This window comes from Anopheles gambiae, chromosome 3 (assembly GCF_943734735.2).
Source record: "Anopheles gambiae chromosome 3, idAnoGambNW_F1_1, whole genome shotgun sequence".
In the NCBI taxonomy this organism is placed as follows: domain Eukaryota; kingdom Metazoa; phylum Arthropoda; class Insecta; order Diptera; family Culicidae; genus Anopheles; species Anopheles gambiae.
The window spans coordinates 73,879,748-73,907,022 of NC_064602.1; the positions used below are offsets into that span (position 1 = coordinate 73,879,748).

The 27,275-nt window shown below is 47.2% G+C and overlaps 1 protein-coding gene across 2 annotated transcripts; it reads right to left on the bottom strand.

Annotated features, from left to right (window-relative positions):
* Position 1: 1 nt before the first annotated feature.
* LOC4577540 (uncharacterized) lies at positions 2 to 27,275 on the bottom strand. 2 transcript variants are annotated; one of them, XM_061661599.1, is made up of 4 exons: positions 23,051 to 27,275; positions 4,364 to 6,395; positions 4,070 to 4,256; positions 2 to 3,138 (listed from the first exon to the last, which is right to left on the bottom strand). In XM_061661599.1, exons 1-4 carry the CDS (start codon positions 25,661 to 25,663, stop codon positions 2,919 to 2,921), a joined length of 5,052 nt encoding a protein of 1,683 aa, XP_061517583.1. In that variant the 5' UTR covers positions 25,664 to 27,275; the 3' UTR covers positions 2 to 2,918. The 2 variants fall into 2 exon arrangements, with proteins under 2 accessions (XP_061517583.1, XP_061517584.1); XM_061661600.1 differs by having other exon boundaries at positions 2,995 to 3,138; positions 4,086 to 4,256.

A 27,275-nucleotide genomic window follows, 5' to 3' on the forward strand; every position in this document is an offset into this window, starting at 1 on the left:
ATTTTCATTTAACTTGAAATAATATTTCAAATACTGAATATACATATATTTGTCACTGTTTCAAATCGGCATCGAAAAAGGTGGCTTTTTATGTCGCATTCGTTCTTACTATAAATCACCAAAAGTACAATAACAGAATTAAAAAGCTACCGTAAAAAAATAATGATCGAATACGTATGTATACTTCTTAAGTTGCGTTCGTACAAAATGAGGCTAATTTTTGCCATTTCTCTTGCTATCTTGTTAAAAATATGATATTATGACGCGATTTGGCTGGCCGGGTTATGTTATGTGATAGTTGCGCGCTTACACGGGTACTCTACGAATGTATTGTATATACGGCGATTGAGATTGAAGCCAGTTGTTTGTCTATTGTTTGTTCCATGCCACTGATAACACTTCTGCTTTTTTAAAAAAGGTCGCAACCGATTCAACTTAACGCACAGCTGCTCTTCTAATGGTATGTGGCATAAATTTTAAATATTGTTTATATGTACCTTTTTTGAATTAATGTGATTGCACGTATATTTGATTATTTTGAGTAGCTGTTTCTCCTTTAGCTTTCTGGTTCGCTTCATTTCGCATCCAGCACACAAATAGCGCTCCATGCGAAGAAAGTCCATCGTTATGATTCGTCCATGTTTCGTTCTTGTTTGACTATTGGTTACACCGTCCTAATACTTAAATCACATCAGATTGTGTGATACACTTGCAAGGAAGAAACAGAAGAACAGAAACGTCTATACCATACCATCCCGTCCTCTTAGCCCCTAACGACTACCCAACTAGAGCTCGATTTAATCTCATACATACCATTTCCCATGGTGCACCACCTCCTAAACAACACATCACATTCGTTTGCTTCGTCGTCGATCGTTCGTACATTAAAAATTTGCTCCCCTACACTACTAAGCACCGTGTCCACACACACACACATACACACTGGTTATGCTAAAACCAAAACTAACACAAAAATCGTTTCGTTCATTCACTCCGTGCGCTTCATCACTCGTTCTTTTCGTGCACCTTCGTGCGCCTTCATTTCCATGGTGTGGTGCTCCTATCGCTACCTTTCTACTATGTTCATCTAAATATGACTACGTTTTTTTTTGTTTTATTACATTTCAGTTCGTTTGAGTGGCAGCATCGGAACTATTTGGATGTGTTTCCACCGTACCATCTTCGCAGTAGTACAGCGCAATGTACCATTTTGCATTTTTTCGCATTCGTTTCGAGCCGATTTCTAATGCGCTCAAAAGATTGGAGCGATAAACGTGTTCTAAATTAAACCGTAGAATAGACAAACAAAAAATCAAACATTACTTTACTTCCTCATTCTCACGCAATGGTAACACACGGTGGCGAATTTGTCATTTGCCTACCCAAACGTACACAACGAAGAGCTGTTGATGCCACTCAATAAAAACGATTAACCTACACCTCCCCTCCCCCCTCCTGCAGAACATTCGGGTGAATAATTAAGGCATTAACAAAGTACAAACGAAACAAATTAAATAACTACGAGAGTATTTTGTAACGTGCAATGTTAAATTCTAACTAAAACCATTTAAAACTCTTGCCATATCGTTCCGTTTTCTCGTATTTTTTTCACAAGAGATTCACCGTGACTTTACTATCTTTGCCTTACTGCACTAGCTCTTGTATGGGTAAAACTATGTTTGATGGATGTTCTTTATCGCTTATAGCACTTTTTTTTTAAACACAAATACGAGCTAAATGACAATGAAAATGTACATAACAAGCTACAGCAAATGGTGCACGCATACAACATGGAGAGCTTAGCACACAAGCGCGTATGCATCTAACAATTAACTAGCAAAATATATCACTAAACCCTTTAGATATAAAGAGAGAGAGAGATGTAATGAAATCAACCATCAACAAAGAGTTGACAAAAACATGGTTAAAACGCGCTGGCGACGTTTATTACTAACATGAGCAGCATGCAAACGCTTGGACGCGTGAAAGAGGAAACAATCTTTCACTGGTTTTGAATCAGCATTAGAAATTTTTTTTACATATAAGCAACTCAACATATATCCCTAGTAACCTCAATGCAGCATTCCGGCTTCTTTCCGGCTGTATCTATTGCACCAACTTATTCTGTAAGCACCTACTGTAGTAACCAAACAGTGATTATTTCTTATCGATCGATATTATGCCTTCAAAATCTACTTTAGCTTTTAACTCGCACTGTACGAAAATACATCGTAAAATGCCTTTACTATGCCTATTTCTGTATGAGTGTGTGTGTTTCTTTTATGCATCGGTGGAAAGCTTTTTGTTCGTTTGGAAAGCTTATATTTAGCTCGTTTTAAAAATCTATCACATCCGGACGGGAATATGATATAAAAGTGGACATACAAAATTTAATGCCTTTAAAAACTAATTGAAATCTTGCACCAAACTAATTGTTTGACAATTAAAACGTACAGCAATGAAATCCTGATCTGATACTACCGCTGTATAAGCGAAGCTTATTTGCATGTTTGTGTGTTTGCAAGCATTTTCCACTTTTACGGACATTTGGACTACAAGCTGTATACACCAACTAATGTGTGGGTATTTGTTTGCATGCTACCGTGGACTATTGTTTTGGACAGTTTCAGAATGTTGTCTCTTTGTTGCTTTGCATCTATCACCTACCAAGAATCGTGCCGGGATGCCTTCCCACAGGCTAAACTATTTACCAGTACAACTGAATTCTAATACACGTGTAGAATGAGCGTATAGAGGGGGATAGCGTAGCAAGCGGAATATGATGCGATGATTTGCAAATTACACCTCCAAACCGTGTAAACTCGTTAGTCTCGTAAGTTATCCAGTCAGTTCCCCATTTGATCAAGGGCGCATCTCCTATCAGCATGGTAACGCAGTTCTCTCTCGTGCCTCGGTCCTCAGTTGATATAATCGTCACCGTCCAGATCCTCGCTCGATTCCGTCGATGTCAACGTCCAGCGATTGTCGCTACCACTCTCCGGCTGTTCCCCGAGCGTCTGGTTGTATGCGCCGCGCAAGTTCACGTTACTGCTATTGCCCACATTACCTTGATACAAACGGCCTCCTGCAGCTATGTTTCCGACGCCACTGTGGTAGGACTGCGATCTCAACACGGAGCTAAAACACAGGCAAAGAAATTGGATAAATAATGGAGCTTAAATTTGTTTGTTATTACAAGTACACAACTGCACAAGGTTCATTCTAGTTCTTTTCCCGAAAAAAAGTGATTTAAATACAATTTCACACAAAGCCAAATTACCGAATGTTGCCCAAAACCTGTTTTGCTCCAAAATCACAACAAACACCATTGGAAAAGGTACCATCGTTCGTCTATCAATCAGCTGATGGTTGAAAGATGCTTGAGTGGAGGAATGTTTGTCTTATGATATGATTTTTAAGATAAAATCACATCATTTCGTGAGGTTACAACTTACCACAATCGTTTATAGACTCATGGTCAAGGAAAACGTGACCAGACGCGCGGTGAAAAAGATTGATCGTGTCTGTGACTATATTTTACAACATTTACGACCCCCCCGTAATAATTTATTACACTACGGCAGATATGATTGTGCGTTGACCGAGCGAGATAAGAGTTGATCGATACAGCAGTTCAATCGAATGTAAGCAAACGTCCGGTTCCATCGATGTGGGACTTAATTTAAGCATAACCCCAACAATACATTACAAAACGAACAGTAAAAAAAATCACAATATCAGTGAAAAGCACACACCCAATTACCGAAAAAAGCCTAATTTGCTTGCATTGCAGTGCGAGTGAAGGAAGAGTTGTTGGAAGTGAAACGATAAAGTCAGGATCTATTCCTATCCCACAAGGTTAACTGTTTGGGAACTAAAATTACTCAAACATTACATAGAGCTTTACATAGAATAGAGGAAACATCACGACTTATCAGTTTCGTGGACGATATAGCTACAAAGGTTTTTGAAAGGAGGAAAGATAAGACGTACAGAAAAAGAGAGCAGAAGAACAGAGACAGTAGTGTGTTTGTGTGTTTGGTGTGAGGAAAGCAAAAGCGTAGCAAACCTTTCACTCGATTTACTTTGCCGTTCCGAATGCAGTTGAGATTGCTGCTGCTGCTGCTGTTGAGCGGCAAGCTGCCGTCTGGATTCCTCCTGCTGTTTCTTCTTGCCCTCCAGTGCGGCTTTCATCGGATCGTAGCTCGCGCGCCTTCGCCACATCTCCAGCTCCTGCTCTTTCGCCACCTTGACGGCTGCAATGGAATGGAAAGCAAAAATGTTAGCAAACAGGCACGTACACCGTCGTACAAGCAAAGAGGCTTCTTCCTTCCATCGCTTTTCGCCGCTCGCGTTCACTTACGATCCTTCTTCGCGGCACCGCCCGTACCGCCCGTGCCACCGGCGCTCGACTTGCTGGCCGCACTGCTGGCCGACTTGACGCTGCGGGCGCTCATGCGCGTCGGATCGGTTCGGCTCATCGCCGACGAGACGGACGCACTGCTCGGGCTCTTCCGCACGCCCTCCTGGTTCCGCAGCAGATAGCTCTTCGATTCGTCCTTCTTCAGGAAGTTGGCCGCATTAGAGGATTTGTATTTCGAGATATCGAGATACTTCGGCTGCACCTTGCCGCCAGCACCGACCGCCGACGAGGCGGTCGAGTTGATCGACTGGGTGGAGTGCTGCTGTCCTTTGCCGCCGAGTAGCATCTCCCGCCCGGTCGCAGATTTGCGCATGTTCAGATCCTGCTTCATTCGATTCAAGCTCGAATCGCGCGGCATCGAGGCTCGATCCCTGCCGAGCCCACCGACACCACGCATCTGTACCGCACGTCGCGGCAGTTCGGGCGTGTTGGGGCAGGCCGCAGCACCACCGACGGCTTGCTTCGCACCACCACCCGTTGCTCCTCCGCCGCTGCCACCACCCGCCAGCTTCTTGTTCTGTTCCATCCGCATCAGGAAAGTTTTGTTGTAGCGCGTGTTGGTGAGCGGTTCCTTCTCCAACCTGCCCCCATTCACGTCGAGATCTTCGTCGTCCAGATCGTCCACCGTATCCTCCTCGTCCGACAGCGAGTTGGACGAGTATCCGTCCTGCTGCCGGCCTGCTCCTCGCATCTGCAAACCATCGTCGTCGCCGTCGTTGATGTACAGCATCAGCTCGTCCGGATAGTTCGGATCCATCACGAGCTGGTGCCGGTGGTGCGGTGGCTGCACCGTATGGTGATGGTACTGCTGCGGCTGAACCCCGCTATCCGACACGCCGGCAGCCATCTTCTTGAAGCTGGTGCTGCTGGCCGACTTCTGTATCCTCGAGCCACCGCTGGAGACCGTGCGCCCATTGACACCGGTAAGTCCGCCCGCTTTCGCCGACATTGTCGGGGTCGCCGGTTTCAGCGGCTTCACCGAGAATGAACTTGAGCGCTTTATGGGTGATGTAAGATGCTGCTGCTGCTGCTGTGATTGGGGTTGTATTTTCTGTACACGATTTACGGCGACCGACTTCTGGTTGGCCCCGATCGCTTGTTTGGCACCGGTGGAAGTTTGCAAATGCTGCGGCTGAACACTGCCGGGCGTTTTCCGCGGACCAAGCGACATCGCCCTCGGCCGGGGCATCACACTGTCCGCCATTAGTGCCGCCTGCCTTCGCTTCAGCTCCATCTCCTCCTCATCTTCCTCCTCCTCCTCCTCATCATCATCAATGTCCTCCTCGAACTCTTCCTCATCGTAGTCCCTGCAGTCGTCCGGATCTTCCAAATCGTCCACCACGCCACCGTCGGCATTGAGCAGCTCACCACCACCATTCCCTCCGTAATACCCCGTAACAGCCGAATGATCAAACTGTTGGAAGCATTTCACCGGCTTTGGCGGCAGCGAAGACATCACACCTTCGTACGAGTTGTGCCGCGTATGATGGCGCTTGGTGAAATCTAGCTTCGGGCTGGTGGTCGTGGTGTTGGTGTTCAGGCTGCGGGTCATGTGGCCCGTTCCAGCCCCACCACCATTGGGCAGGTAGCCGGCCGTCGGAGAGGACAGTGGATCCGCCCCACCATCCAGCGAGTGGTTGCGCTTGTGCCCATGCCCACCGCCAACGTTCTGGTGCAGCTGATGGTGATGCAAATTGCTGCGCTGCTGATGATGATGATGGGAAGGTGAGTACAGCGGTGAACCCATGTCCGCGTAGTTGTTACTGTGCAGCCCCGGGGAATGGATGGGCGAGTGGAGCGAGTTCATCGGTGACACCTTCGGGGACATCTTGCGCGAGGCCGGGCTGAGCGGGCTGGACGAGTGATGGGAGGAGCTGTTGCGCAGCGAATTGCGCCGCTGCAGGTTTTGCAATGTCGAAATTGCGGCGGCCGTTTTCTGCAGATACATCTCCGTTTCGTTACCGGAAAGATCCTACAAAAGAGGGAAGGAGAAAGAAAGGCACAGAAAGGGAGAGTGTAAATTAAACAGCTTCAAATTTGTTTGTTTTAGTTCATCCATCCAACAGTTGTGAAAGAGAGACGTCATTTAAGCCTCATCCAATACATTCAATCATGCTCCCGTTCTACCCAAGGTTAGCGCTGACGGGGAACTAACCTAACGTATACAACCAGCTGTGACTGCATTCTATCACACATTTGCCAGCCAGTGGTTCGGAGAAGAACTGTGCGCTATAAATAACTCCACACTACTGAAACTACCGCAGCGAACTAAACCCCGTCAACCGGTGGCCTAGACATACTGACGATGGTACAGTACAGCGCACCATCCTCTCACCACGCTGGCACCGAAATCATCAACATTAGGCGTCAACATTAAGTCCCTGGTAAGAATAAACACACAAAAATACACACTCGTACGACCACCGTTGCTTCACCACGGAAGCATTCTTCGCCACCTTTGGGTGGGATAAATCTTCTCATTTACCATTCACCACAGGCTGACTCTACAGGCTGCTGCTGCGACTCATCCACCTCCAGCTGGCATCTCTTCTTACATGAACGTGTGCTAACGAAATGGTATGCAAGCGGGATGGGCATCATCGCACCGTTCCTTCACACCACAAACCAAGCATTGCGGACATCTCCTCTGCTGACTGCTGCTGCCAAATAAATGCCAAAAGCATCTCCCCTTGCGCCCTACGACTGTGGGTTTTTGATTCTCATCATTCTGTTCGCTTTGGGTCGTATGCTGAATATTGCAGGTGCCGACAGCAACTCGTTCCGTTTCGGAAATTCAATCTCACTACAATAATGTGCAGGGGAAGAGTTACGAGTCCGGCTGTCGAACTCCAGGCGAACAAATTAGTGCAATCCACGTAGTTGTTATTATGTTTGACAGCCTGAACTTGCTCGTTTTTTCTCAAAGGTTATTTCTTGAAATATTAACATCAAGAGAACCGCACAACCAAGGATAAGCAATTAAAATCATTAACCTTGGAGCTGTCAGCTGCCCACCATTTGGCTGAACGATCGGATGTCCTCCTGCTACTATCTACTGCTGGTTTCGAATAAATTTACCCTTTTTTATATTTAGAACGTTTGAAGGTTTTCAAACCGATTCAAATGTCAAATGGCCTGGGGTCTGCTGCATAAAACAAAACCAAACTACACGAAACCCCAAACACGACCGTGATGAGCGTGAGGAACTAAAGTTCTACCGTTGTTTGCAATTAAGTGGATGCATCAATTATAGATTTATGCCATAAATATTCACATCCCATGGTTTTGACATTGAACTCCGTCGTGTGTACGATATTCTTCATAAATTTCGCCTTAAAGCATTAAAAAAACCCTCCCCATACATGGAATATATCCTCCAGAGGAAAGGTTAGAGTATCATTTCCTTGCAGCATCCCCCTAAACTCAGCAGAATAATAATTTATTCCATCGGAAATCAACGCCACCACAAACAAAACCCCACTTATGACACATCTTGGTTCTCCCACGACGACCCGTAGTTCCATTTATGGCGTTTACGATGAGGGCTGAGGGCTGTGCGATTTATTGAATTTACATGAACTCTCCATTATCACCTTCTACTACCACGTCTACCACGTCTGGGGCATGGCAGGGCATCCCGTCGTAAACAGCCTTCAAAATCTGTCATCATTAATGAGAGACCATCCCTTATCCCGGCGCTGCAGCAAGTACTACACACTCATGTGAAGAGACAACTTTAAGGTCGCGTTCGGTGCTGTGTAAACGCTCGTGTATGGGCTGTCCTTGACATTTCGAATCCCGTGAAACCTCCTCATGCCACTAATCATTGAATTTCTGTCCCTTCGAGCGCGATAGCGCACACACACGGAGAGCAGTCCCCAGAGACACTTTGATCATTGGTTTTGTGGCCTTCGATGGATGGACAGTCCTTTATTGCAAGAGACGAGGTGCTTCATCTTTAAATCTTTAATCATTAATTTCACATGCTTCATCACGAAGAGTTATGTACATTTATTCCGTAAAAAGGTAGGTTTTTGCATACACCATAAATCCAAATGATACAGCGAAGTAGTTGTATCGTTTACACCACCCTCGCATATTTATTTACATTGTGCTAATGTGGCAGTGGCACGCAGAACAACACTGGAATGCAACACCACTGCCAAAACCTCCATATAAAGGTGAGAACCAGCCGGCCGCCAAATAAGGCAAAAAGGCTACCAGGAAGAAGCCGGAATCCACATTCATACAGCCAAAAAGCGAAGCTCAGCGTTCATTAGCGTCTCATTTATTAGTGGAATAGTTTTACGAGAAAACCTGGAGCCCACCATCATCACCTCATGGCATAACACGCACTAACAGCACCTGGGCATGCTAAAATGCCCTTCTTTCGGCGCAATCTTTCGGTTGAAGGTCTTTTGTTCCCCTCGCTGCTGGTATGCTGCTTCCGTGCCATGAGCGATGCGCTTCCGCGCTAGATGCAAAAGCACCGTTCCGCATTTATCTACCGTGCAAAATATTTAAAGCATTTTCTAACCAAGGTGTTGTGTTCACTTTCGTTTTTGCATTTCGATGCCCCAGCATCGAGCATGATTTTTTTTTGTACACAGTTAAACATTTTACATCCCTTTTTGGCCCTCAGATTTGCCTTGACATTCACAGAATTCACTTAAAAATTCAACATCTTCCCACAAAGCCACAACAAGTTCCGGGACCAAATGCTGGTGGTACTGCTGCTAATCGTTTATAATTGGACAACACCGCCAACAATGCATTCATCATAAAGCGGTTTTGAGGAATATTGTGGCGGCAGCGGCGCGCTAGTTTAATTAGCATTTAATTTGCCCAGCTCTTTTTTTCCGGAGTTCCATTTAACACCACGTTCGTTCATCAGTTATCATCCGGTTGTGTTAATTTTTACATCATTCTGTTATTTCTTTTCTATCATATTTCACGTTGTTTGTGATTTCATTTGAATGTTTTGAGCTACTTGTGTAAAATAGGAATCTACTTATTAAGTTGCTAAGCCAAATTACAATGCGTGTTGTAGCCGTGGGAAGGCGTAATTACAACTTGTCGCACATTGTGTAACCTCTGATTGAATTAGTGCAATTGGTAGGATTGAAACGTAAACAAGAAGCTAGACAAAACGATAGTCATAAGGTCCAATGCATTATCCTCATTTCAAATCAAACCCGATCGCTGAAGACGAAGACTAATTACATACTACGGTAAAGCCTTTAATGGGGAAAAACAAACTAGTACATTAATCGAATCGTCTACACGCCAATTGGTGATCGTCTACCAAATAATCGATCGTGTATGACGAGTCGATTGGAATGAGGTAAAGCAATTCAAGCGCAAAATTTTGGTGCAACCGTTGCAATTAAAGCTGCCCAATCCAATGCGAATTCAGCGGTCCAATTGTCATACCAGGAAATAAACATTTGCTGGACTTTAAGACTTTTATACGACTCTTTTTAGAATAGCGATCATTTTGACTTCCTTTTAGAAGCAGGCGGGTAGGACAAACGAACAGAAAATCACGTACACTCTCTGCCCAATCAAGTGCACGTGAAGGGTCTTTGGTTTGAACAGTCTATCACTCTCGCGTGCAGCTCGAAAAACACTGATAAGGAGGGCCCGACCGTACGTTCAAAGCAAACAAATCTAGCGACACAATACACTACGACACGACTCCCGACCGTGGCACATTGTAATACGTTTCCTTTAACGCTGTGTGTTTCGCCAAACATTTAAATTATCTCTTTCACTCGTCTGACTCATTCCCCAAAGGGTGAATTATAGAGAATTATAGAACGACACCCACGAGGGAGTCGGCGCTGTTATTGTCCGGCAGCGATCGTCTAGATGTCGTCTGAATTTGTTTCACCGTTTGTTAGTAGTTTATCTCCTCTCGGTAATTCTCTCGGCTTCTAAGCAATCTTATGCAAAGTAACTGTCAGGCTCTATAAACTTTAAGAGGTTAGCGGGCGGCGACAACAACAAGCCTGTCGCCTAGAGACTGTCGTAAATGTACATTTTTGGAAGTTCTTCATTAGTGTAACCGTATCCAGGTGATTGTGTTTTGAGTTAAAGCAAAAAACGAGATAAAGTTTGCGGGGGCAGCTTTATCACTTAATAACATTAAAATTTTCCACAAAATTCGACATCCTAATGGTCATTCAAACGATCATTAAAGTAAATTGGGCAGGTAAAAAACATCACATAATACATAAGCAATTAAAGCAGCGAGTGAAAGCGGGCAGGTTTGATAATATAAGAGCGAGTTTGATAAACAAACCATTAACGTAACTATTTGCTCAAACACCAAACGAAACGAGCGAAAGCATAACCGCTCCCGACCGCTCCCGTTTGACACGCGTGCGGGTGGTGCCGCGATCGATTACATCAATCATAAAAGTTAACTCACTTTCACTGATTTGTTTGGCAGCAGCAGTAGGAGATTGGAACAAATCCCCGTACCCGCCCGATGCAACGAGATACACACGGTATCTTGAGCTTACCGCTAGCAGCAAAGCAATATCGGCTTCCTCGATCAGCTGCTCTCTTCAACCCCACTCTCCCATTCACCACCATTACAATCTTCCCCCAAACCTTCACCATTTTTCACTGCTTTTCCACTCTGCTTGTACCCCACCCCCCACTGGTTGTTGGTTGTGAACACTTGTTGAATAATTCAAGCGTAGCTGTTGCTTTTTATCACTTCGATGCATCGAAAATTAAAACATCAAACCGACGACCCGTAAGAGCAACGGCGAAGATCCGGCCACTCGTCCGGATACACCCGCACACACCGCCGCCGCCATGGAAAACGCACACACACACACGTCTTGCGCAAATGCGTCTCTGTGCACAATTAATACGATGCGCATGCAACCATGACGCACCCCCCGCTGCGCAAATTCGAGCAGTTTCCAGCGCAGAAAATGCACCAAAATCTGCGCTGGCCAGCGCAGATTTGGCCTGGTCTCCCGCGCTGTTCTTCAGCGATTTCTGCGCTGGGTCGCGCAGTTCGGGCAGTTCGGACAGTTCGGACAGTTCGGGCGGCGGAGCAAAAAAAAACGGTCAAAAAAATTTAAAAAAATTGGCGCCCATTTTTTCGTCCGCTTCTTCTCCCTCCCTCGCCCTGCCTTGCCTTACTTGCGCTTCAGCCCGTGCCTTCCGCCGCCAGCTGATTGGCTGTTGCGGTGTATGCGTTGATACTCATATGTGCATTGCGGTTGTGTATTATTATTGGTGGGTGTTAGCATTTATTAATTTGTGTGTGACCTTGAGCCGCTGTGGGAGAAGCTGGATTGGGATTCAAAGTGTTATCGGTTTATTGATGGTTTATTTTATTTCGTGCCGCTGCTGATGAGACCATTCGATGCCCCTGCTAATTGAGGGTGAAGAAGCCTATTTAAAACAAGCGTAGGAGAACGTCTAATACTAATCTAATATTTTTTAATTTGAACATGTTTGATGCTTCAACGACCTTCTAAGCATCATGTAGCACAGTGTATAGTGGCAATGAAATTTTTTTTTAATGTGCTGAAATCCGTCTCGAGTTTTTGGGTCTCATCACACACACACAGCGCGGGGAAAGTGACCATTCATTCTATCATGTCGCGATCCCCCACCCCGCCCGGCGCTAGGGATGAGGATGCTACAAGAAAGCTGAACCAACCGTTCTACCGATAAAGTAGCCGTAATCGATCATGCGTGGAGGGGGGGGGGGGGTGGTCTAGTGGGGGGAGGGGGAGTGCGTGCTTGCGCGACTTCGGGGGTGCGTGCTTGCGCGAATTCGGGGGTGCGTGCTCGCGAGCGCGCTTTCGTGGGTGCGTGCTGGCGTGCGCGCTTTCATGCTCGCGGGCGCGCGTACCTGCGTGTGTGTGTGCGTGCGTGCGTGGTGGCGTGCGCGCGCGCGCGTGTGTGTGTGTGTGTGTGTGTGTGTGTGAGTTTGCGCGCGCGTGTTTGTGTGTTTGTGTGTGTGCGTGCGTTTGGAAACCCCAAAACTATTTGATTCTGATGCGTACATTTTCATCCGCTGCGGCTACAAAATATCACGCGTTTTCGATCTCGCTACCTGAGAGACAACACAACCATTGGCATTGGCATCTTTGCGATCGGCTCTGCTGTTGGGGGTATAAAAAAGACACACGATCAAAGCAAACGTGCGTGTGATATGTTGCACATTTATTTCTAATTCAGCTGGCGGGCGCAAGTGGAAACAACATTTTGAATTGAATCCATGCAAAAGAGGATTCTGGATTTGTTTATTGCGGTGCGCGTATGGTGCTGCACCTGTCCGTCCAGAATCTGGTGGCTTGTTGGTTTGGAGTAGTTATCATGACGCCGATTGACCGGCAATGCCTTGGAATGGGTTCGGATCGGTAGGTTCATGTTTTGGTCGATTGAATTCCGTGTATTTGTCTCGTCACAGCGGTAGACCGGCAGCAACAAAGTCAAAACAAAAACCTTCCCCGAGTGTGGACTGCTATGCTAAGTTTTTCTTCTTCTTCTTATTATTATTATTATTGGCGTAATAGCCAACGCGATCATGCCGGCCTTTTCAAGTCTTGAGTAGCACGTAGCCGGATAGTCAGTTCTTGCTACGGCGGACGGTTCATACGCGGTTAGAACCCATGACGGGCATGCAGATGTGCGGAATGATGGCGGTGCTGCGGGACCGCTCCTATCCAGCGTGCAACTTGCATACTGCCACACTGTCTCCTGCTCGATGCATACGCTGCAGGCAGGGGGAAGGATGCACATCCACGATAAAAAAAACGCCGTCATGAACCAGCGGTGGACCTAACGGTAGGCGGACTAGGCGGTCGCCGAAGATTTCTAGTTTGTAGTATGCCGTATGTCTACAAGTGGACAGATTATTAGCAACAAGGGCCCCGGGAAAGATGGTCGTTAGGGCTCCGTGGCTGGAGAACCATTTGCACCTCGCCTCCCCCCATGGCGACAACAATTTTAGGGACTGTGACCACTGATCATAGGGTTCCCATGGCCACCCCCCCTCCTCCCCCCCATCCGCTGGCAATTTAAGTATACTGTTCAATCTTCCAACAGCTGTGTGTCAGTACCCCCTCCTCAGGGGCCTCAATTCGTCTTTCCGCCTTTCATGAACACCTTTCTTTCTTTGACCGATGGATCATAACATTCCGGAATAAATTATATTTGGCGACAGTTTTGCATACACACATGCGCAGGATGCTTAGCATATCTATGTAATCCACAACAGACGAAAGCAAAAGCTTAGTGTTAGAAACGTGTTAGAGCGAATTAGGGTTCAGCGCGTTGCACAGCAAACCCTCCAGCTTGAGCTAGCGTTTCCTTAGTCATTTTTACATTGCAGCAATTGAACTTATTGCGATTTTTTGGTTTGATTTGTGAAAATGCAACTTCATCGCCTCAATGTTTGTTAACGGCATTTTTAGGCGCCACAACAGCTCGCGAGCATTGTCCACACGCGTGAAAGAGATAGCGCTATGGAGGGAAAAAGCACGGACGACGGCTGACAGCGATTGGCCGTCTGACGAACCAACACATTCAAACCTTCGACAACGCGCTCAGGCGAGGGGTACGAGGCGGAGCCAGGGACGGGCAGCTCGACGAGCTGCTCGACAAATTTGCCGTTGGAGAGAAAAGGAAGGCATGATAAAATTCTCAGAACTCCATGATTTCTTCCGTCGCTTTGCGCAGCGGGCCGTTACGACGATATATGGAGCACAAAGCGTAGGCGCTAAAGGTACAGTACTGTTCCGATTTTGTGTCTTCTCTTTTTTTTTGTTCTCTCCCTATCACGCTAAAATTCAATTTGCTGTCTGATTTAATCCGTCCTGAGATGATAGATAACGGCTGGGAGTGGTTCGGCATTCTTTGTTAAGGGATGATGCTCTTGCTTTCCCAGCTAGAATGAGCTAATATATATTGCTTTACTGCTGCTGATCAATCGAGCAGTCTCGTGGAGCAGTGGTAAGTGCTCGTGCTCGCATACTGCAGGTCGTGTGTTCAATGCTTCTCTCAACCAGTTTATCATTTGAGCTATGGGCAATCGTTTTCCGTACGTAATTCTTCTATGAATGAGATCTCTATCAACATTGCAATGGAAAAAAGATATAAGTCCGTTCTGAACAATCTTCTTCTTCTAAATTACACATTTAGCTTGTATTGCATTAAACGGAAACGGGACTGTGTAATGAAATGTAAAGCAGAAAATGAAAATACGTGAAAATGTTTTCCGTTCGTCTTTCATGTGCTTTTTAATGGTGAGGTAAGATCCGGTACAACCAGCGGTGGTGACTTTGTCCAATCGTCACTACTACTCTCAAGCTCACGCCATGATTTAGGGAATCCATTTTTCACTTTTACTAACACAAACCCCTTTACCACTGAAATGCTTTATTGCAACATACCGAAGGAAACCATCACACGATCAACACTACCAAATGAGCGGACGAACTATTTTTACGATCCATGTGCCCTATGGCCACAGCACATCGACCACCTTAACCGTGTGTAACCAACCAAATGTAAAAAAAGTTCCCTCACTACACTAAACACATCCCCCTTCCCATCCTCCCGCCAAGATTGATCGTGATCTTGATTTTCACGATCATGGACCGTGTCACTGCACCGGTGATGGTGGTGGTGAAGACGCTTTTTTGATGTCGCTATTTATAGGAACATACTGTAACGCCACTGGAACGAGGCACGAACACGGTTGGCACGAACAATTTAAAACCACACAAAATGGATAATAATTTTTCCTGCTGCGCATAAAATTGCAATGAAAAGTATTTCATCCAAACGCTGTGCAGAATATTCAAGCCGCAAGCATCAAAATAACATTTTCACTCTTTGTTGAATGTAGGCTGTTAGCTTCCCCTTTGCCAAACCGTCTTTCTTTGCCACGGTTTAACATTTCACCCACAATTCTGATCATCAAACGTTTGCTCGCCATAAAACCAATTTTATGGACTTGATCCAGGTCACGCGCATCTCGTTTGCGTGTGTGTGTGTGTGTGTTTACCAGTTTCGATCGTAAATGTCAAGACTGTTGACAACCTTCTTAAAGCTTGTAACGATTGCTGTCCACGGATGCGGTTGAATGCCACCGGAATTACTGCCGGCGAGAAGCAAAACAACACAACGCACATATGCAACTCTCTTTCCACTCCGGATGGGCAGATCTTACCCACCAAAGGGAAATGCACCGTTAAGCATCCAATCCAACGTTTCTCCGGCAGCAGCAGCAGCAGCAGCAGCAGTACCGAATCGTTCAAATGACTTTAAATGGACGTGCTTCGCGTAAAAGGGAATAACTGTTGGGGGGAAAATCAGCACCGGCAAATCAAACAAACGGAGCCTGATTTTCTCTCTCCCACGGGTACGAGACTGGTCAGAACATTTCTTCTCGTCGCATTTTTATAAGCACAGCTGCTTCCATATACCAACCGACTCGGTGTGGTCAGTGCGCGCACCGTTGACCCCTTTTCCATACGGTACCACACAGCCAAATTATTTACAAACCCACCCACATGTACTATACCATTCGGGTTGAACATTTAATTCTATCATCTACCTTAACCGCTTACCAACATGCATACAAACTTACACATACACACCCTCCACCCTACTATTAAATTGGAGCACACCTAAACCGCAAACGAACGGTAAAATCGCGCCGGTAAACACATCAACAAATACGGCGTGTAACCAAACAGGTCGAACCGACCACAACGGGGGGAAAGGAAACAGTGCGTCTCGAGCATTAGTTTTTTCTTCACCGACACACGTATAATGTCTTCGTTCGCATTCGCTTACATAGCTGCCTTTTTTGAAGCAGAAATGTTGATGAATTTCCAAAAAAATAATAACACAAAATTAACAATGCAAAAACATCAGACAAAAAAACGAGACATACCTACACGAATATTTGGCTTGGAGGAGGAGAAATGATGGAAAAACAAAACTTCAAGATCAAGATGGCACACACAAGATGAAGCCGAAATTATGATGACGAGATGTCGTGAGTTCCCTGACAGAAAGAAAAATAAAAACCAACAAATTTCGAGCTTCAGATGAGCCCATCGTAACATGAATAATGCATTTTCTTTCTCGGATGCAGCGGAGTTGGCGGCGATGGTTGTGTTGTGATAGCTGGATGAAGAGTTTAACTTTCCTTTCGTTACAAAAAAACATTGCTTTTCTGCCACATCATTTTGCCCGTGGTACACCCCTCACCACCACCACATCGAGGCATGATAATGCTGGCGAAATGATTAATCTGCCCCAACAAGCACAGAGAGCCGCGCCCCACGGTGATGTAGATTTTATCTAGATAAGCATTAGTTTTGTTCCATAAACGAGGTTGTTTATAAAGCGAGCTTTAATTATTTTAAAGAAGGCATCAAAAACCGAACTCAGAAAGATTGGCTCGTTCCTCAACTAATGTTTCATTATCTACCGATCTTTTCATGATAAAAGTAATTAGTCTTGATAAAGGAAGGCAATCGTTCACTTTGTTTACGTCCTCTTCATTCTTATCATGGCTCTTATTTGTACCTTATTATCCCTCAATAAACATTTATTAAAACCTTGACAGCTCGGATCAATCCAGATTAGAACCTGTGACCTTTAGGATGGCAAGCCTACATCATATCTCCACGAGCATGGGAGCGCCTAGCAATAGGATGCGTTAATTTCCTAATTAATCATCAAGCATCCATTCTCTTTACTCTTCACTTTATTAACATTTCCTTCCAGCTAGCTAACAAACCCTTTCGCAAACATCTATATAAATTCGTAAATTCTTTTTTTTGGTGCGTCAATCATACCACACCTGCCTCGGGCTTTATTGCACTCAAAGGAAGGTAACAGCAATAGTTGGGAGAAAAATTAACGACCAAAGCTGCTCCCAGAAACAGAAATCGATGAAGTAAAGGCAGGGCTTAACAGCAGCCACCACACTGCCCCACACGTGCCGTTACTCTTTCGGGCCGACATTTTGTGCAGCAAATTCCTATACGAACCTCACCCAGTCGCTGATGGGAATGAGTAAATAAAGAATGAACAAGGGAGTTGTTCACCCGCAAGTCAGATTACGGCCAACAACCGCGCATGGAAATTGATAAGCACCGTCGGAGCTGTACAGGCGGAAATTGGAAAGACAATACCAAATATTTATCAAGGTGAAGGTCTGCTAGGAAAACAGGGTAGAATGTACAAACTCCTGTTGTATTTAAAAGCCACGGGAAGAACGTTGCTGCTGCTGATGGCATGATAATGAAATAACAATCTAATACCGACTGCAAAACCACAGCCGAACAAGGGACCATAACCGCTGGAAGCAGGTCGGTCGTCACGAACTGGAAATGCATACCCCGAGAAACAGACCGCACCAGCAACCAGATGGCCTTGTCGCTACGCGATCATTCGATCGCGTTGAGCAGCATTCTCGCCGTTACTAATTAATTTCATTTTGTGGGCAAAATTTTACCATCCCGGTACTGTCCAACCTTCTCCCGCTGCTTAATTCCTTTGCAATGTATTTTAAAAACAATAAGTAAACTAAAACAAACACTAACGGCGTTCCACTTTCCACAAGCACTGGAAGAAACCACCAAACCACTTTCCACCTCGCTTCCTGCCGCCAGACAATTAGTTTCGATTTTTGATTCAATTCCAACTGAAAGAGAAACTTGCCCACCAAAGCCAATCCAAACTCCAAACCCCCCTTCAGGGAGATGAGTGTACTGCGCAAAGCTTGTTGAAAGTTGGGAAACGATCTAAAAATGTGCAAAACCAAAAAAACGAAAGAAAAGCAGAAAACCGATCGATGGGACGAAATCGAAACTGAAAATCGATTCAGATGAGGAAGCAACACAGCGCGAGGCCTCCAATGGAAAACTCCACCACACCCGACCGATTGCAATGGATCCAGCACGATCCATCAGGGATGGGGGAGGGGCCATATCTTGGGAGAAATGGAGTTCACGTATGACGTTAGACGCAGCACGTTTATGAGTGAACCATCATCTCGATCTAACGAAACATTGTAGCTATATTTGACTTTCAGACACTTACCAGATGGGACGAGCCGATGTATGGGTGTGTCGTGGGACAAATATAGCTTCTAGAGTCTGTACAAGATCGTGATCTACGATCGCGTGGTCAGGATCGCCAGATCTTTTAGTTCACAACGCACAACAAACAAAGCGTTTGTAACAGAAGCAAAACCCCAAAACCGACGTATTGCAACTGTCAGTTATTATACAGAGCAAATGCGATCATAAATACCTAATGCCGTTAACCTACCGAAAGTGCCACAATGCTTTACACAAGTGTCTATTTCAACCTTTGCAACCTGTCTTTCCTTTTCGGTTCAGCAATAAAAAACCAATCTCGTGACACAGGAATGTGTTCATTTCCTCCCTAGCAAACCAACGCAGCTTCATCATGATCATCATTCCACCAAACCGATCATTACGGCGGTTTGCCCAAGTGTGTGAAAATAAATCCGTGTGCGCGCACAACAGCCTTAAGGTTAAGTAGCATGTGCACTAAGCGTGCGCGCACACACAGATTTCACGTGTGCGTGAGTCGTGTGTACGTTTTTTTGCCGTAAAATATGTGTAGCCGTAGGGGGGGGGGGAAGGAGGTCTGTTATGATCTGATAGGTGAAAAAAAAAACACAAACACACATCACACAACCGTTTTCAAGCCAAGCGCGATGAACTATTCGCTAATTGTAGTATTAAAAACGGCGAAATGGTATTTTCGCCCCCCTCAATTCCCCTCCCAAGCTCGGACGCGATCGGAGGCGAAGAAATCCATCGGAGAAAGTTGCACCCTCCTCCTACCTGCGCCCCCAAGGGGAAGTGCAAGGGGGAGTAGGCGGTTGGCCGGACGAAATTGGATTGAATTTTGTGTGTTTTCCTCCTTCACATCTTGCGGATTATTAGATGTAGGTTTTTCTTGTTTGTGGTCGGTTTGATTTGTTTTTTTATTTGCAAACCTTTCCTCGCCTCAAGCGTTTTTGCATCGGCTTCATCTTTCGTCGTTTCATATTTTGGACCCACCGCCTGCGTCCAATATTTGTTGATGCTCACCAGACACAGCCCGTCCTTCGGCAGCTTTATGAAGCGAAGAAAACATGCTTCAAGTTAAAGCAAAATTCATCATCCGGCAGAGGTGCGAACATTTGTTATTCAGCTTCCATCATAAATTGGCAGACCGTGGTTTGCACTTTTGCTTGCGTATTTTTTTTTTTTTGCATATTTATACCGTACCCGATCATTACGCCGCACGGAACGAGCAAATAGGCAATGAATGTGGTTGTGTTAAATATATGCTGTTTTGACTAAAGTTTCTCTTCCAAAGGATGGTTTATTCAAATTCAAAACGCTCTTCTGAACCAATTGAGCACTTGCTGGATTTCATGCGGTCATGTTAAACATGAAATATTATCGAATAAAAAAAACCACAACAAACATGGAATATTTTCTCCACAACGTTTTCCCACGATCAAGCGCAAACAAAATAGAACGGAAAAACACGCCGATAAAAAAAGCGTGGTGTGTAATGGTTTGGTAATTTATTTGATGAAAAAATTGATTTTGTTGGAAATTAAAAAAAAACCGCATCATGTGGAAACCGAATCGATGAACCTATTTTCTTCATTTTTATTGACCCATTCGCAGTCTATTGTGCAATTCAAACTAATTTTGTGCGCAAATTTAAATTATTATAATGTCCAACAAACCAAAGGAGAGTATAATTATTAATGGCAGTTACTAACGATTACAGTTTTAAGGCCTAGGAATGGGTGTAGAAACATGCTAACAATTTAAGTTGAAATCATCTTCGTTTTTCCTATGCATGACTTCATATTTTGTATAGGAATCACCAACAAAACAAAAATAAGACACAAAACGATGACCTCACCCGCTGGCATTACAGATTACCCTCCGTTTCCTAACACAGTACGTTTCAGAGTGGCCCAGCATACCACCTGCCATTGAAAATTCACATTCCATCCGATCAACAACATCAAAAGCGTGTATCTGCCTGTGGTTAAAACATGGAAAGCTGCTAATAAAACCAGCGAAAACTGCACCGAAAAAAAACAACAAATCGCAAACCGTGCCATCCGGTGGCGCGAAGGAGGACAAACCTAAACGATAGCTTTAAGTCATAATTGGCCATCGTCGCCAATGTCGATCTGCCGGGCGCTGCTCATTTTGGCCGACTGACACAAACGGAATGGAATAAAATCGAGGCGAACAAAAAAAAAACACAGTTCGTCACCTTGAACGTCACACGTCCTCCCACACACACAAACACACCAGGGAGGGGGGGACTCGAGGAATGCACAGTCACTCCATACTGTGGTGGTGGTTGCACGACCCCGTCTGGCTACAAAGAGAGAGAGTGAGACATGACGGCGGCAACAGTGGGAATTTATCGCACGGATTATGGATTACAGAGTTTATATTGACGCGATACAAATCGAAAATCAAATGAATTTCCTTTGCTGCGGCAACAAACCGATTTTGTAAAGCTTGAACGCAGAGCAAAAGCCGTCTCCCCAATGAGATCAATAAGACAATGTTGATAACACATATCGTGTGCATGATAACACACAGACAACAAGGTTCAGCGTGAAATAAAGATTTACAGTACAGACGGTTCTCGTTTTACGTAGTTAGTGCGAACCAGCGTACTTCAGCGAAACTCAAGTTGAGTAAGTATTAATTATAGCAAATTTAAAAATAACGGTAATTTGGTCATTTGCGTGTCGAAAAATTGCTCAATGTATTGTCCAATTTGAAAAATCGCCTTAACGCGATTAAATTTAACGAATTAATTGTATAAATATGATCAGACACAGTTGACGATAATCACAGCATCTGCTCGACACAAAGCGAATGATTCACTCGTACCATGACCTTTATTAGCTATTATATTGGAGCTTCCGCAACCGTCCCTATGACCCTATGGCAACAGTGAGGGTCTAACATACGACAAGCTGTAAGTTCGAATCTCATCTCGCGTGTATCATCAGCTAATCGTAATCATATCGATCGTTTACGTTCGCGCGATGGTTTTAGCTGCCATTGTTTTACGGACCTGTTTAGTGGTAGAAGCTCGGAATCGGAGCTTCCCGATTCCGTTTCCGTGTCCGGAATCAATTCTGGAGCTGATTCCGATGCTAGAATCGATTCCGTTTCCGGAGCCGATTCCGAAGTTGATTCCGGAGCCGATTCCCGAGTTGACCCCGGAGCCGATTGCGGAGTTGACTCCGGAGCCGATTCCTGAGTCGGCTACGGAATCGATTCCACGATCAGAATCGGTTCCAGAATCGGAATTGACCTGGGAATCGCAATTTGCCCCGATAAAGGAATCATTTTTGACTCCTGAATTAGAATTAACTCCGGAACGTGAATTAGTTCTTCAATTAAAAAAGAAGCTTTAGAAGCGAAATCAGTCCCGGGACTCTTTTACAATCTTTTACAAGTATTTGTTTTTTGCGATTATCAATACGTAGTATGATTGGACTCAAACGCCTATTTTTATGGCGATGCCGTAACTGACTCCGTTTGGAAGCCGATTCTAATTTAGGAGCCAATTCCGATACGAGAGCGAATTTGGATTCCGGAACCGATTCCAATTCCGGAGTCGATTCCGGAACCGATTCCGGAACTGATTCCAATACCGAATCCAATTCCGGAATCAAATATGGAGCCGATTCCGGAACCGATTCCGGAGTCGATTCCGAACTAAAAAAGAACAGATTTAAAAAGGATCGTATCTTAAAATATTAATTAAAAAGTGTTTAGTTTAACACCAAAAAACCAAGTACAGCAGATTTTAATACAATTCAATTCATAGAGAGATAAGACTTTGAATCGATTTTATACAGAAAATGCACTGTAAAAACCATGAATATGATGACTTCTGTCTATCATTAGCCATCTTTACCCCATAAAAGTCGTTAACACGTTGAAGATACACAAATATCACAGATATTTTCCTGCACAATTTGCGTCAGGCAATCTCCACAAACCCCGTACGAAACATACTTCAGTGAAGATGACAAACCTCTTTCCCTCCGAAGCTTTGACACCTCTCATCCCCATACCCGATCGATCATCACTTCATACACCCTCGCCTGTATATATCGGTGTACACGGGGTACGACCCAAGGTGAGTTCACCGTGTGTGAGGCATGAGTCACTAACTACCTACCTTCTCTGTCTGTATCGCAAAACAGATCCAACAACCACCTTCCTCCAACCAAACCAAGTTGGCCATATGAAATCCATTCGAAACCGTAAAAGCAGCACACAATACAAACCTCCCCCGAACCAGGATATAGTATTTCACCACCACTCACGCTGTTCCGTTTCTACCTTCTCTCTCCTCATGTGTTTTCACCCTGTGTCTAGCTGCATGAAAAAGTAAAACGGGGCCACCGAATTATGACTTCATGATTTCACCTGTCCATGAAAACCCCGCACAGTGTTGTGTGTGTGTATGTTTGCTAGTACGTTAACCAGGTCTATCGGTGCCATATTGAGAGAGGAAGAGCGTTAGTCGCCAACTTACCGAATTGCTTCCCTGCAGGCTGCGATTGCGGCTGACGCTCCGGGCCCGCCCGATCGATCCAATCGGGGACGGGATCTTGCTCGGGCTCATGGGCGGCTTCGAGGCGGCCGACGGTGTCACGGGTGACGGATGCTGATTGTGACCGTACCGGCGCATGGAACCGCGCGAACCGGTGCGGGCGAACTCGTTCATACCGTACGGCAGCGGTTCCCGGAACGGGTCCTCCTCCGGCGAGGTCGTCGCAAGCAGCTGTTGAAGCTGCTGCTGTTGCTGCTGCTGCTGCGCACGGAACACGAGCGGATCACTGCCACCGCCGCCGGTCGAATGTTGTCCGCCGCGCACCACCCCCCGGTAGTGCTGCCGGTGGTCCAGATTGTCGCCGAACTCTTCGTACCGCTTCGCCTCGTAGTAATCGCTCTTGGTCAGATCGATGTCGAAATCGTACCCGAACTGATTGCTTCGGCTGCGCCTGGTGGTTGCTGCGCCCAGCTCCTCCCCCTCGCTGCCCTCACCCCCGTAGCTGCGGGTCATTGAGCCGGCCGCAGTACCGTACGCGGTCGTGGCCGGCGGCGGATCGTGCGGATGCACCTTCGGGCTGGTCGTTTTCGAGTACTCGCGCGCATTCTTCGCCCACTCCTGGATCCAGTCTTTCTTCGTCGCGACCGAGGTCAGGGCCGCCACGTCGGACGGCGTTTTCCGCCTGCCGCCGACCGGGCTGGCGTCTCCCTTCTTGGCGGCCTGCAAGCGCTGGTGGGCACCGCCGCCTTGGTGGTGGTGTGCTTTCTCCGAGTCGGTGTAGCAGTTCAGTATCTTCCGCTCCTCGTCCGGTGGGTGGACGTCCTTTCCTTTCGACCTTTCCGCCCCGCCATCATCCCCGCACTCCGCTCTGGTGGCGTGTATGTTCAGCTTCGCCACACCCTGCACGTACTCCGAGCTGTCAATGTGCGATTTGGTTAAGCTGTTGCGCCGTCTCTGTCCGCCCGGCACTGCATTACCACCACCGCCCTCGAGCAGCGTCGGCTTCACGCTCAGAATGCCGCTCGTCGTCACGGAGGTAAAGGTGCCCTGGTCCGGCGAGTCCAGTTCCGGCACGGTCAGCCCGATCGATTCCATTCCCTTCCTCGTTGAGCCGCCGCCGCCGCTGCTGCCGCCCGTTTTATGCGTAATGTTTTTCATCCTCGACTTGAGCTTCTCGATGTAGGACTGTTTGCTTTTGGTGCGCTCCCCGGTGCCACCGCCCGTCCCCTTGGGTGCCGCCGGCTCGTGAAAGTAGGAAACTTCCAGTATGTTGTGCTTGCGGCTTTCCGGCGCGACCCCCTCCACTTGCTTGCCGCTGCTCGTCGTCGTACGCTCGAGATCAATCACCTCCAGCTCCTCCCGAAAGTCGGTGGGCCGTACGGGCGCCGGCTGCACTACCGGCACGGGATCGACCACCTCCGGCGGTAGGGTCGCCACGTGCCCAGCCGGCCCAATACGGTCAATGTTCATGCGCTCCTTCTGCTCCTCGGTGTAGTTCGCCCCGTCGATCGTGTACGTGCCCGCCTCGCTCACATCGTCGTCTTCCTCCTCCCCGTCCTCTCCGTCACCGCGCGACTTGCGGAAGTTTTCCAGCGGCGCCTCCAGACACGGAATGCCCCCGTGACACGAGCCCAGACTTTCCACCGTAAACTCCGAGCTGGAGTACGAGTAGTCCTTCCCCTCCAGCCCTCCTCCCACCTGTTGCTGCTGCTGCTCGAGGGCCAACGCAAGGGTGGCCGATTTCGGGGCGAACCGGTTGGCGGCATTGTTGGACCGTCCGGTCGGTTGCGCTGCCTTCGCCCCTCCTCCCATCTCGCTCATGCTTGTCCGGGGGCTCCAGCTGTGCCGCTTGGTGGCGGAACCGTCCCCCCGCCCGACCGTGCGCTGCGTCTTCTCGCGCAGCTTCACCGCCACCGGCCGGCCCGTCACGTCGTCGATCACAACCATCTGGTCCGGGGCGTCCGCCGTTTGCTGGGGCTGTTTGTTGTTGCGCCGGGGCAGATTCACGCTGCCCGGTGCCCGCGCACCCTGCTGCTGCACCCGGCCCGACCCGGCCGGGGAGTTCGAGCAGGACTCGAGCTTCGACAGCGATACGCCCCGCTTGTGGCGCGCCTGGAACCGTTCCAGCATCTTTTCGTGCCGCTGCGCGTCGACCGGCTTCTTCCCGTCGCCAAAGTCGATCGTGAACGCGAACGCATTCCGCACCGAGTCCGAAACGAGTGCGCCGTTCTGTTCGGCCACATTGTCGACCAGCAGCTTTCCGCCGCTCGGCTCTTCGCTAGCGCTGCGGCCCGCTTTGAGCATTTCGTGCAGGGAAAAGCTTTTCGCCACGGTCGCTGCTGGCCGCTCGAACCCGCCCGTACCGGGACCACCAGCCGCTTCCGGTGAGCTGTCGCTTTTCTTCGAGTTTTCCGGCGTACAGTCTGTCTTCTCCTGCTGGTGATCCGGATCGTTCGGGCTGGTCGGTGTTGTTGTGTCCGATTTGACTGCGGACGCGCCATCCGCCGTCCGGTTGCTTTCGGGCGGGGAGGCGGTGCTGGACTGCAGATTGCTCCCCCCTCCGACATTGCACTGCATTTCGCCGAACGGATCCATACTTTTGTTTGCACCTAAAATTTGGAAACAGAAACTGATGGCCGCCCTTGCCTTTTGGCTGCTTCTTGTTTGGGTTGCTTTGATTGCTTGTGCCGTTTGACAGATTAGAATTTTAACCTCTACGTTTTCACTCTCTCGCTCTCCCTCTCTCTCTCTTTAGTGCTGTCTGCTCGCCGATAGAGCAGCTGATGTCATGTTTTCTTAATCGCTTGCTCGCGCACACTCCGCGACACAACATTCCAACGCTCCGTTGTACATCTTTCCCTCCCGGTCGTGTTGGTGATACGGCGGCACTCCTGCTATTCTATTCATAAGCATCCACAGACACACCTGCCAGTCTACAGTGTTGCACCAAGATGACCCCTTTGTTTGAGCGGTTCTTTAAGGGAGGACGGCTTATTTGACTCTCTAAAACCCGGCACTATCCCAACGGCTCGTTTATTGCACCCTAACCAACACACACACACGCGCATACACAGGAAGTACAATTTCGAGGTTATTGCTCCATCACATTTCAGACGCCTTTATTAAACGCTGCAGCGGCGCACCACTCTCCTCACACACAGCTCAAATATTACAATCACCCTCTGGACGGTGTGGTTTTTGGCACACGTCACTCCCGTTTTTACATCCTTTTTTTATTGCCTGCTTGCACCGGGATGCACCCTACACGCCCCTTTCACTTCACACACACACGCGCGCGGGCGCACACACACACACACACCTACACACAAAGGATGCTTTGTATCCGCAAAAAGGCGACTAGCAACTGGAGGCAATTTTCACGCGTTTAGGATTTAGTTGTAGTAGGCAGCAGCAGATCGGACACACGCTCACACATGCATTGCGGTTCAGCTATTATATAGGCGCGGAGCAGCACCGGATCGGTTGAAACGGAAGTGTTTCATTTCTGCCGCACGCAACTATCGTCATAGTTACCCGTAGAACCACTCGAAACAGTGCCGCACACACCCACACACTCGCACGCGCACGGACTGGTGTATGAAGAACGCAACTATGTATACTTTTTTTGTTACATCTCCTTTGCTTTGCTCACAAATAGGAATTCATTTTCCTAACAAAAAAATACTGCTGAGTGGATTTGGTGACACTTGACTGCACATGGTCGTACGCTGCGCTGTGCTTCAATGTGCACAACATGCATTTACTCCTCCTTGCCACCCCACAGGTGGAAGCGCTTTTTTAAGCCGAATTTGTAAAGGACACTATTAATACGCCCGCCCGTAAGGGCAGGGACACTTGTGCGCCTGGCGGCACCACTACACAATCACACAGCACTGGGGCACAAACAAAACACTTGCAAGCCGTGCACACGACGGTACACTGGCAGACGGTACACCACACCACCGTCGTTCTGCGTAACGCACCGTCGATTGTTCCACGGTCGTCGCAAATGGAGAGCTACTATTGTGGGGGCCTGTTAGTGATCCGCACGATCGCGAGTGATCCGCCTTTGCGCTCGCGGGACGCAACAAATGTTTTCTGCACCCTCGCACCAAGAAGCACCACGACGGAACGCAACGGCACGGAATCTGTGTGGTGTTGAGTGCGATTCTTTTTTTCTTCCTCTGTGTGTGTTTGCAGTTTTTGG

What these genes read in the sequence shown, in the direction of transcription:
- LOC4577540 (XM_061661599.1), bottom strand. Translation starts at nt 25,663, where the DNA reads ATGGATCCGTTCGGCGAAATGCAGTGCAATGTCGGAGGGGGGAGCAAT. An exon ending in GCCTGCAGGGAAGCAATTCG is followed by an intron (nt 6,396 to 23,050) that starts GTAAGTTGGCGA and finishes CCTCTTTTGTAG; the next exon opens with GATCTTTCCGGTAACGAAAC. An exon ending in CGGTGCCGCGAAGAAGGATC is followed by an intron (nt 4,257 to 4,363) that starts GTAAGTGAACGC and finishes ATTCCATTGCAG; the next exon opens with CCGTCAAGGTGGCGAAAGAG.